Source organism: Mobula hypostoma, chromosome 19, assembly GCF_963921235.1.
Source record: "Mobula hypostoma chromosome 19, sMobHyp1.1, whole genome shotgun sequence".
In the NCBI taxonomy this organism is placed as follows: Eukaryota; Metazoa; Chordata; class Chondrichthyes; order Myliobatiformes; family Myliobatidae; genus Mobula; species Mobula hypostoma.
Genome location: NC_086115.1, coordinates 48,380,815 through 48,393,726, shown reverse-complemented (window position 1 = coordinate 48,393,726; position 12,912 = coordinate 48,380,815). Strand labels below are relative to the sequence as shown.

Here is a 12,912-nt window from a genome sequence, read left to right as displayed (position 1 = left end):
GAAATGTGACTTTAAACTGAAGAGGTGCAACCAAGAATGTTGCTGGGACTAGAGGGCTGGGTTATAATGAGAGGCTGGATAGGAGACAGAGGGGTGACCTTATCAGGATTTATAAATCATAAGGGGCATAGATAAGGTGAATAGCCAAAGTATTTTCCCCAGGGGAATGGGAGTCCAGAACTAGAAGGCTAGCTTAAAGTGAGAGAGACAAGTTTTAAAAGAAATCTGAGTGACATCTATTTCACCCCAGAGGGTGGCTAATGCATGGATTAAGCTGCCAGAGGAAGTTAAGAGACAAGTACAATTATTGCATTTAAAAGACAACACTGGCTGCTGTCCAGTCCTCTGGGGCTTCATCTATGGCTAAAGAGGATACAAAGATCTGCAACAAGACCTCAGCAATCTCCTCTCTTTCTCTCTCAATTATCCCATCAGACCCTATTATCCACATTAGTGCTCCTCAAAAGACCCAACTAGTTCTCCTTCTTGATATCAACATTCCCTAGAATATCAACATAACCCACCATGATCTCACAATTCTCCATGCCCACTCCTCAGTGAATATCAATGACAAGTACTTGTTGAGTGTCCTGCCCACTTTTTCTGGCTCCAGGTGTGAACTCCCTCTTTGTTCTTGAGTGGTCCTATTCTCTCCCCAGCTATCCTATTGTTTTTAATTTATTTATAAAATGCCTTAGGATTCTCCTTCACTGTCTGTGCAAGGAGAGTCATGTAAATGAGTATGTTTTTAAATAGCAGTAAGAAGCAAGTATATGTTTTCATAATGGAGAAAGGATAGTATTCTCACATTTTAATTCTAGTATCTCCTGTTAACAGCACAATGTTTCTTCAGTAAGGGTGAGGATTGTAAAAAAACTATTTGCCAATATATTCCATTTTGTATTCAAAGTACATTTATTATCGAAGTATGTATGTGGCAGACAACCCTGAAATTTGTCTTCTCCACAGACAGCCACGAAACAAAGAACTATGGAACCAACAAGTTCAAAAAGCAACACCAACCCTCCTCCCCACATGCAAAAAAGATGATGCAAACCACAATAAAAAAAGAGCAAAAACACAGAATATAAAACACAAAATCAAAAGGCATGTTCCAGTTCAGCTCAGTGTTTATTATCTGCAAGCTGCCCCGACTCAAAGTTGCCCAAAAGTAGAAACAAAAAAAAATGACCAGAACTAGAACACATCATAAACCTTAATCTATAATAATTTATAATTACAAATGTGATGGAATATAATAATATTTTATTCATTGAAACAATGGAACAGTTTCATGTCCAGCCATCTTGCTAAATTCAGTTCAACCTTCATTTTATTTCATAGTACAGTTCTTTTTAAATCGTCTTTCATCTGAAAGAATAATATGCTGTTACAAATGTTGCATTAGGTAAAGGAAAACAAATACAATCTATTCAAATGGTTGATCTAAAGACAAGAAACAAATGAAGGTTGGAAGTTCATCAGGATTTTATTCTACTTATCATTATGCAAATAAAATGTAATATTTAGCCCTGATAATGAGCTACCTTTGAATTCAATAAATTCAAATGAATAACTAAATTGGTGATGCATTTTGATTAGTTGTGCAATGTTAAACCACATTCAAGTACTGTAAGTAGCTTAAAATTGCACATCATGACTACTAAATGTGAACTTGCCTTGTGATTTATAGTATGCGCTACTAAATATCATTTAAAATATATACGATTATTATATCTTTTAAACTATATACAAGTATTAATAAGTATTGCACCAGGTAATTATAAAATAAGTAAAAAATAGCAGCACTGCTTTAGCACATTAACTTAAATATACTGTACAAGATTTCAAAATAGCTTGAATTTTTTAAGCAGAGGTGCATGTATTTTTTTCAAAATGTAAGCAGTATAGCAGATTCAAAAAATTTATCCTTGCCTAGATTATTGCTTATTGGGTCACATGTTATTTTTGGAAAGGTTTGTATCTATACCTTGTATCATTCCTTCTATTTTACAATTTTTTTTTGCTTGGTGCTTCTTACCTTTAAAAGATTCATATAACTCACCACTGCTGGAGTGTATTAGGACAGAAGGGTCATTTCTACTATTTCCTCTTACTGTGTCTCCATCTTCATCTGTTTTCATGGTTGTTCAAGATGCCATTAGATACTTCTAAGCTGTAGTGGTCATTTTTTTCCGCAATATTCTAGTTCACTGTAAAAGTGAAGCCAGTCCTCACAGACAAATACAGAATTCACTAAGTGTAGGATAGTGAAGTCTCTTCCACATCAGTTACTTACTTTGGAGATTTTGGATCAGAATGAGAGATTTTTGGGTATTTTCCTAAAGCTAACATGAAAGAGAACCTGAATCGGTTACTGCATGAGGAGAGTACAATAATCTAGCTTGTGCCTTGGTGTACAATTAAACAGGAGGTACCACCAAGGATTCAATATAAATATACAGTTTCTACTACAGTACTTAAACTAAATATATACTGATAATACACAAAAAATGCTAGAGAAACTCAGCAGGTCAGGCAGCATCTATGGAAATGGATAAACAATTGACATTTTTGCCTGAGACCCTTCTTCAGGACTAATAATATATTATATACTGAGAATATTTGCTTTCATATTAATATACTGAGTAAATTGTTATTGACTTATTTTGTCATGGATTTAGTTAGATATTTTTGGATTTTCTTGTAAATATTTTTGTTTGTGTGCAGTTTTTCTTGATTCTATCTTATTTATTCATTTGACTGTGAATACATACAAGAAAATGAACCACAGGGTCGTATATGGTGATATACATATACTTCAATAATAAATTTATCTTAAACTTTGAACTTTGATTCGTAGGTTAGAGAGAACATCCCAGAACTTTTCAATCTGGCTCTGAGGAAAAAAAACAAGAAATAATTTCATGTTTGTTGTCCTTAACAAGATTGAGCTTGAACTTCATTCCAATGGATAAATAATAAAAACCCTGAACTAGTAGACAGGTATTATTTCTAATAAAAGTATAGTTGTGCCTAGTGCACCAATGGGCATAGATGCAACAGCATAATAAAGAACAAGCATTTTTTTTTGAAGTATGAAACTCCAAACAAACTCTCGAAAAAGTAAATTAGACACTAAGGTTTTAAAACTTGAAAGGGTGGACTTTCATATATTAACATTTTATGAAGTGTAGTAGCTTCAATTATATCACTTCTCTGGTAGCTTTAGCATAAGATCTTCCTGATGCTTTATGAAAATAGTCATTGTTTCTGTAGGATTTGGTCCAGCAGTTTCTGGAAAGAATGAGAATAAATTAATACCACTGAAAATATAAACGCCACTAATACTTAAATGAATAATGAGTAATTCTCTCGTGGTTGTAATACCTTTTTGAAAACCATAGCTCGCAATCGATTTGCTTGAGAAGCAACTTTCTTCTTCTCTTCCTCCTTTTTCTTTTTCACCTCTGGCAGCTTGTTATAAATTCTGACACAGTTTTGAAATGAAAGCAGACATTAGAAATCATCAACCTCTATGCATTGTATATTGTGTAAAAAAGTATATTAGTTGTACAGGCAGATGTTATATATCAGTGGGAAATGACAGCAAGAAAATGGACTGAGAATCAGTGCTTCATTTTAATATGATGCAGTTCTGTTTTATTTGATTGAGCGAGTAGCTCAATAAACCTCAAGTTTATTGAAAGTCATGATTATAATTGAATATTTTCTCCACTACGCCATTATCATAATTCATTCGACTATTTATTTTTTTCTATAGCATGCTTATATTTTCTTCTGTAGCTCATTTGACTTGCCACTCTTCTGAGACACCCCTGAACTCATTCCTGCTCTGTATGTGCATCTCGTCGATAAAAGCCTCACCAAACATTCTCACTCTCATTCTAAGGTGGGAAGAAAAAATAGTTTTATGTACAGTATATGATGGTTTGCTGCCCTACACACCAGCAGCGTAACAGGCAGCAACTAACCACTACTGTATATGGTAACACTCACAACACGCTGGAGGAAATCAGCAGGTCGGGCAGCATCCGTGGAAAAGATCGGTCGAGGGTTCTGGCCCGAAACGTCAACCGATCTTTTCCACGGATGCTGCCCGACCTGCTGAGTTCCTCCAGCGTGTTGTGAGTGTTGCTTTGACCCCAGTATCTGCAGATTATTTTGTGTTTATTGTATATGGTGTTGGCCATAATTTCAAGTCTTCTCATTGCTTGAATTGAATTGACTTGATTACTTACATCCTTCATATACACGAGGAGTAAAAATCTTTACATTACATCTCAGTCTAAATGTGCAATTTATAGTAATTTATAATAAGTATTATGTACAACAGGATAGTCAATATAACATAGAAACACAGTTGCATCAGTATGAATTAAGCAGTCTGATGGCCTGGTGGAAGAATCTGCTGTCCCGGAGCCTGTTGGTCCTGGTTTTTATGCTGTGGTACCATTTCCCGGATGGTAGCAGCTGGAACAGTTTGTGGTGGGGTGACTCAGGTCCCCAATGATCCTTTGGGCCCTTTTTACACACCGTCTTTGTAAATGTCCTGAATAGCTGGCCTGTCTGCACCTCTCTCTGCAGAGTCCTGCGATTGAGGGAGGTACAGTTCCCATACCAGGCAGTGATCCAGCCAGTCAGAATGCTCTCAATTGTGCCCCTATAGAAAGTTCTTAGCATTTGGGGGCCCATACTAAATTTCTTCATCCATTTGATGCTTTTGTCAAATTGCTTGTTTTTAGATTATTGATAAAGGGTTTGTGTCTTCCCCATGGATTTATTTGCACAGTCTGGCTTCCCATTAGTTGCATTAATACTCTGCAGACAAATACAGCAATTAATATATTATAACGTTACGTGATTAAAAATCTTTTTTATGTATTGACTTGTTAACATTTTAACAATGAGTGCATATGTAGATTAAACTTTGTATAGTATTTAAAAAAACAATATTACTGCACAGTTGCTCCAAACGTAACAGCAGCAGCTCTGTGTGAGGTTAGAAATATATGAGACTCGCTGGACAATGCATAGCTGAGGAGAGTGGAGTGCTTTATATTAAATTGTTCCAGACTTGCTCCAGAGTGATCTTTGCCAACAATATAAAATGGGGTGATTGTGATTCCCACTCAGGCCAATATGACAGGCACAGAAGATAGGCGTGTAAGTTTCTGAGTAATCCAGTTAGGAAGCTTATCAAGCAATACATAAAAGTTGCTGGTGAACGCAGCAGGCCAGGCAGCATTCTTAGGAAGAGGTAGAGTCGATGTTTCGGGCCAAGACCCTTCGTCAGGACTAACTGAGAGAAGAGATAGTAAGAGATTTGAAAGTGGGAGGGGGAGGGGGAGATCCAAAATGATAGGAGAAGACAGGAGGGGGAGGGATGGAGCCAAGAGCTGGACAGGTGATTGGCAAAAGGGGATATGAGAGGATCATGGGACGGGAGGCCTAGGGAGAAAGAGAGGGGGAGGGGGGAAATCCCAGAGGATGGGCAAGGAGTATAGTGAGAGGGACAGAGGGAGAAAAAGGAGGGAGAAAAGAAAAAAAAATATATATATAATAAATAAATAATGGATGGGGTACGAAGGGGAGGTGGGGCATTAACGAAAGTTAGAGGAGTCAATGTTCATGCCATCAGGTTGGAGGCTACCCAGACGGAATATAAGGTGTTGTTCCTCTAACCTGAGTGTGGCTTCATCTTGACAGTAGAAGAAGCCGTGGATAGACATATCAGAATGGGAATGGGATGTGGAATTAAAATGTGGGGCCACTGGGAGATCCTGTTTTCTCTGGCGGACAGGGCATAGGTGTTCAGCGAAACCATCTCCCAGCCTGCGTCGGGTCTCACCAATATATTGAAGGCCGCATCGGGAGCACCGGACGCAGTATATCACCCCAGCCAATTCACAGGTGAAGTGTCACCTCACCTGGAAGGACTGTCTGAGGCCCTGAATGGTGGTAAGGGAGGAAGTGTAAGGGCATGTGTAGCACTTGTTCCGCTTACAAGGATAATACCGGGAGGGAGATCAGTGGGAAGGGATGGGGGGGACGAATGGACAAGGGAGTTGCATAGGGAGCGATCCCTGCGGAAAGCAGAGAGAGGGGGTGAGGGAAAGATGTGCTTAGTGGTGGGATCCCGTTGGAGGTGGCGGAAGTTACGGGGAATTACATGTTGGACCCGGAGGCTGATGGGGTTGTAGGTGAGGACAAGGGGAACCCTATTCCTAGTGAGTTGGCGGGAGGATGGGGTGAGAGCAGATGTGCGTGAAGAGAGCAGAGTTGATGGTGGAGGAAGGGAAGCCCCTTTCTTTTAAAATGGAAGACATCTCCTTCATCTCCTTCATCCTGGAAAGAAAGGCCTCATCCTGAGAGCAGATGCAGCGGAGACGGAGGAATTGCGAGAAGGGGATGGCATTTTTGCAAGAGATAGGGTGAGAAAAGGAATAGTCCAGGTAGCTATGAGTAAAATAGTCCGTAGGCTTATAGTAGACATCAGTAGATAAGCTGTCTCCAGAGACAGAGACAGAAAGATTCAGAAAGGGGAGGGAGGTGTCAGAAATGGACCAGGTAAACTTGAGGGCAAGGTGAAAGTTGGAGGCAAAGTTAATAAAGTCAACGAACTCAACATGCGTGCAGGAAGCAGCGCCAATGCAGTCATCGATGTAGCGAAGGAAAAGTGGGGGACAGATACCAGAATAGGCATGGAACATAGATTGTTCCACAAAGCCAACACAAAGGCAGGCATAGCTGGGACGCAGACGGGTGCTTATCAAAATTATTATCAAAAAAGTAAGCTTACAAAATATTTTGATGTATGTCCTAATGCCGTGGATGAAGCTATCCTTTACTTAAAAGTTCATTAATAGATTGGCAGATTGATAATTAAAACAGAGCATGTGCAAGAGGAAAAGCCGTTTATTAGAGAAATAAGCATCTCAAGATTTGGACAACTTCTATAGATGTGTGGTGGAGAGTATATTGACTGACTGCATCACAACAATGCCCTTGAACAGAAAGTCCTACAAAAGTAGTGGACACGGCTGAGTCCATCACAGGTAAAGCCATCCCAACCTACAGCACATCTGCACAGAGCATTGTTGCAGGATAACAGCTTTGATCATCAGGGACCCCATGCCCAGGTTATGCTGTCTACTCACTGCTGCCATCAGGAAGAAGATACAGGAGCCTCAGAGCTCATACCACCAGGTTCAAAAACAGTTATTACCCCTCAACCATCTGGCTCTTGAATCAGAGGGGATAACCTCACCCTACCTCACTTTTCCCATCATTGAAATGTTCCCACAACCTAAGGCCTCACTTTCAATGAATCTTCATCTCATGTTCTTGATATTTCTTGCTTATTTATTTATTATTCTTATTACTACTTTTTAAAATCTTTTTTGTCTTTTGCACACTGGTTGTCTGCCCTGTTGGTGCACTTATTTAATTGATTCTATTATAGTTATTGGATTTATTATGCCTGCAAGAAAATGAATCTGAAGGCTGTATATGATGACATATAGGTACTTTGATAATAAATTTACTTTGAACTTTGAACTTCTTGTCAATTGGTTTTCTTTTGATGTTGAAAATAATACAAACTTTGGTGTGATTTACAAGGTAATATTTTCAAAAAAATGTTTAAGTAAGCTATCAAATGATAACCATAACCAAATTATAATCCATGAAACTAAACCTTGTCCCTCTTACCATCCATAACATCTGTAGCTTCAGTTTGATTTATTATTCTCCATTACTCCATTACTGAGGAAAATTTGTAGTCAGTTTTTGGACTGTTTTACTAGCCCTATATGATAATAATATTATTATTATTATTATTATTATTATTGCAGTCCATGAAACAAAATGTGACTCTTTAGAGAAATCAACAGCTAGATTATTAAACTCCTGGTATTGAATCTGTTGGAGGAGAATGAGGATTGGATTAAAATTCACTCTTGTGGAATTTATGTGGAAAACAACAAATTAAGAAACACAAAATTTATTTTATTTTAATCTCATGCTTCTTGACACCTGTGCAGATGACATGGCTTTGTGTTAAAGAAAATTGTGATACACACCATTTTCCTGTATATAGTACTGGTTTTCTTAGAGGAAGATTTAATGCATTTGAAGTATTTCGAAAAAAAGTTTTCTAGTCGAATTCTGAGAATAGGGGAGGTGATCCAAGGAGGACAATTTAGGAATTCTAAGTTTGTATATTCTGACAGAGAGTGAGAAGGAATAATTGAAACATATAATATCCTGAGAAGACAAAACAGGGTGACTCTGCAGTAGATGTTTCCTATTGTGGAAGCATATCTAAAAATAGGGGATCGCCGGTTAAAAGCAAAGCATCTGAGATAGCAATGAAGTGAAATTTTTTCTGTCATGAGACTTTGGTACCTTCTTCCTCCAAGGCCTGTGCAAGCAAAGACCTTTTATATTTTTAAGGCAGAGTTAGATAAATACTTGATAAGCAAGAATGTGAAATGTTACTTCTGGTAGATGGGATGATGGAGTTGTGGTTACAATCAGATCAGCCATTGGATTAAACAATGGAGCAGGTCTGGGGAGCCAAATGGCCTATACTTGCACTTAATTCATAAGTTCCCAAAGCCTTCACCTTCAAAACTATAATTCTTAATCTTTTCAAGCACCTCTTATGCTTAATACATTGCAAGATGAAAATATTGGCCCAGTTTCTGCAGTCGGTGTTGAAGAAACGTATTCTCTTCACCAAGCGGACATTTTCTCATGGAGCTTCTCTGGGCCTTTCATAACTGATTTTCACTCTTCAAATATCTGCTCCAATGCACCACTGTCTAATAGCATCTTTGGCATGTGAAAACAGAACATAAAATAATAAGGCTCTGTCACCAATTTGAATCAGTAATCCTAATATCTATCTACAGAGAGTTTAGAAAGCATTATAAATTACATTTAAATCACATATGGAAAACAACTTTCTCTGCAGTTCTCCAATTTCACATGATTGCCTGTAGTTTTAAGTGCAGCACTTCATGACTTAACAAATTTAAGGAATATATTAGAAGAGGAGGTTCAACTATTTATCTTAGTTTCCTTTTATTGTTGACATTGATGTAGTATCGTATGATGTCATGCAATTTAAAATGTTATACCGAAGAGTATGCATTTCACTACCTGAATATTAATTGCTGAAGAGTGCCAAGGCTCTGAAAAAGCAGCGTCTCGATGCTGCCTTCATAATTATCTCTATCATTCACATCAAATATATAAATGATGTATTTCAGAATAGAAAACAAATAAAGCAACACGGATACAATGACATACTGCTCTATCATAACAACTGAGACCAAATAGCTCTGGCTGAACAAATTATCACTCCCACTATGATTGGTTTCGCCACCATTAAACTTCTCTGAGCAATTGAAATCACTAGAAACTAAACAGAAAGGCAGCCCAACCACTTCCCTGACATTCTCGAGGATGAATTCCTACACACACGTTCAAGCTCCTAGTGCATCTTTGACTATAAAAAACACAATTCCAGTTTATAGGATTTTGCTAAGAGGATTATATATTTCCATTCTTGAAGACATCAGTGATGTCCAGGGATTCTCCCAAAGGAGCGGGAACTGAGGCCAGAACTGGAGCATTCTCATCTGTTCAAAAGGAGGTGGAAGGATTTAAAGCTGGGGTTCCCAACCTGGCTGTTGTGTATTTAATACAAGTAATATTTGAGTAATCTTGTATATATATATATATAGAGAGAGAGAGAGAAGTTGGTTAAGCATTCTTGTGCATTTAAATATGGCTTACGTGCATAAGTATGTGAATTACATATGTCATCACACTACTACAAGATACGTGCGCGACTTGCTTAAAGTAAACTCGAAGATAGGCCCACATTCACAGATTCCTGTGCCTTCCTTCGAATTAGTTTAATATTTTGAAGTTACAAAACATATCACTGGGGTCCACGGACCCTCGGTTAATAGTAGGGGTCTATGGCATAAAAAAGGTTGAGAGCCCTAATTTTAAGGTGGCTCTTGTTCTTACTCCTCTCTTAATGTGAACATGTCTTCATCAGGAATAAAATTAATATGTTAGCCCAATACTGAATCCAATTCAGAAAACAACAAGGTTAGAAAGCCAAGCAGAAATATTCTTATTGTTGAAACCTATTTAGCCACTGTCGTAAAAGTACCGACTGCCCTGCCAGGGACAGGTGGTTCACACCTGCACTGTATTAGGTTAGTGAACAGTCAGATCACAAAAATACAAGCATTTTCAGGTTAGTGTCCAGCCATACATATTTTTCACATTCAAACTGTAACAGTTACACTATAAAAGATTTTCATTCTTTCCATCTACTCTTCCAAGCCTTTTGTCATATTTTGGCAAAGTATATTGCAGACAGAAAGCAAGCAAATAATAATTTGTATCAAATAAACAAAATGGATAAAAACTATATCATTTGAGAAAATATGGACACAATTTTATAAAGTACACATCCTTAAAAATTTATAAATTAGTTTCCAACAAAGTCACAGTTGTGTATGATTTGTAAGTAGTTTCTAGTTGTTCAATAAAAATTTCAAGATATAAACTGTATCAAAGGCAGATTAGATTAGTGTACATGCAGTAGATATGATTAAGGACATGACCCACTGTACGGAAATTATTTATTTTTTGATTTTCTTAGCTAAAGCAAAGACAAATTTATATTAATTATATTACTTTACGAAGTTCTGTTCAAAAATTTTGCAGATTTGACATCTTGGAGCATAAGTCAGTTTTCAAAAGCCATGCTATTTCTGGCAACTGTTGTAAACCCTGGGCTTCAGTCACTAGAACGAATGAATCCACAATAAGAAATGTTCAAATGTATTGTTGAGTTGCCAGCCCTTTAACTCACACTTCTGTGAGCAAAACACTTCGCCAGAAATAGAACTGCTGACATTGTAAAGCTGAATGAAAGTTTTAAAATAAATTGCACTCAGGGCGTCTTTACAGATTAGAAAATGTCCTAAGAATAATCTCAAATTACCTTTTGGATCTCATCTGCATTTCCTTCTCTGGAATCATCCTCTCCTTCGGTTTGTATAGATTATCTAAAAATGGAGAGATGGGCACTTAATAAAATGCCATGTTTAATCAGATTGTGTACAATTGCACAATTTCAACTTGAAATTTTGTCCAGTGAAAGGTCCTTGTCACCCCACAACAACTTTCGTTTATGCAGTCCAAAGGTTTCAAGATATAATGACTGCAAGGAGTCTTTTAAAGTTGGAAGGGGGAGAAAACAAGGCTTTGGGCTTCAGCAGGGGAATTTAAGGGAACATGATTGATGTATTTTAGATTGCCATCAACAATCAAGCAAAGCTTGGAGCATGATAGACAGAAGATAAAAGGTAGAGTGTAGCTGGATATAATAGAGCTATGGGACTGGAAAAAAGCTGCATAAGTGGAATTAGATAAGCTAATAAAGCAATTTCTGAAGAAGATGTATATTTTGGATTATATCTTTACTGGAAACTGTTGCTTTGTGCAATAGTTTACTGAATAAGCATAGATTATTCCCCTGATACTGTAGTGGGATACAACGTAGCTTACACTTGATAAATTGCAAGAGGAACCACAGGGTAGAAGTAGAATTGGGGAATGGGGTTGCATGGTGACAATGAAGGCCTCATAGGCAGAATATTAAACATTAAGTGTAGTTAACTATGTTTGCTGATCATCATGGAAAAGATTCCAAGCCTCTGACAAAGATTAAGGGTAGGTAGGTAATCTGTCACTGTGGAAAAAAAACAAATAGCAATAAAAATGTTGGATCGATGGAAGATCTCCAGTTGATTTATGTTACCGTTAAATCAATAGCAATCACAGAAACATTTGTATAAATGGTTTATGACTGTACAAAGACAATCAGTTTGTAAAAGAACATAAATATACCATACTAAAATGGTGACTACAAATAAAGTAATTAAAAAGGATCTAAATCATAAATCAAACAACAATTAATGTGCTGGAAAGGGTTTTGGCAAAGTTGCTGCAATTTTGAAGTAAATGAATTGATCAGTGAAGCAGTAGATTTTTTGAAATAACCAGTTTTGCAATGGTGCTATCCTCTCACCAGTTTTGGGACGGGGGCCAATATCTCAAGCAATCAGTGCTAATCAATTATAAACTTCAGCCTTCCTGTGATTGCACTTCTGTGTCCGAGAACTTATTGAACACTAAATCTTCCATCTATTCTCTTTTGTAATATGCTTGATCAAAAGGCTGTCAACATCAAAAACATTATTTTTATTATTTTACAACTGAAAATTCTTCAACACCTGCAAAACTATTGCTGCATGGCAGATCAGAAACATTTTCGCTGTGAGCCCGCTGGTGGGGAGTCCTGTAGCACTAAAAGCCCGCAAACCCAGAAGCTATTAAACTTACCTTATGTCATGCAAGCTTCTTACCATCATTCATCCATTACATGCCTTGTATGATGTGGGTAATTATGGTCTTGACCATGATTGCTCTTGGCAAATATTTCAACACAAGTGGTCTGCCTTTGCTTTCTTCTGGGCAGTGACTTTACAAGACAGGTAAGCCCAGTCATTATCAATACTCTTCAGAGATTGTCTGCCTGGCGTCAGTGGTCACATCACCAGACTCTTACCACCTTGAAGAGGAGAGACTTTACTTGATTTGGTATTGGGAAATGAACGTGGTCAGGTGTCAGATCTCACAGTGGGAGAGCAATTTGGAGATAGTTTTCATAATTCTATCTCCTTTACAATAGCATTGAAGAGAGATAGGAACTGGCAAGTTAGAAAAGTGCTTAATTGGAGTAAGGGGAATTATGAGGCTATCAGGCAGGAAATTGGAAGCTTAAATTGGGAA

General features: G+C 37.5%; 1 protein-coding gene across 3 annotated transcripts in view; it reads right to left on the bottom strand.

Annotated features, from left to right (window-relative positions):
- The window catches only part of c19h10orf90 (chromosome 19 C10orf90 homolog), a 233,506-nt gene that overhangs the window by 30,477 nt on the left and 190,117 nt on the right, over nt 1–12,912 (bottom strand). For 2 of the 3 annotated variants that reach the window (XM_063071199.1, XM_063071201.1), the window contains exons 8-10: nt 11,060–11,123; nt 3,391–3,490; nt 1,008–3,297 (exon numbers count right to left, since the gene is read on the bottom strand). In XM_063071199.1, the coding sequence (XP_062927269.1) occupies nt 3,265–3,297; nt 3,391–3,490; nt 11,060–11,123 (197 nt within the window). In that variant the 3' untranslated portion in view covers nt 1,008–3,264. Of the gene's footprint in view, nt 1–1,007; nt 3,298–3,390; nt 3,491–11,059; nt 11,124–12,912 lie in introns of those variants that run through there. The other variant, XR_010020935.1, reaches the window with a different exon arrangement.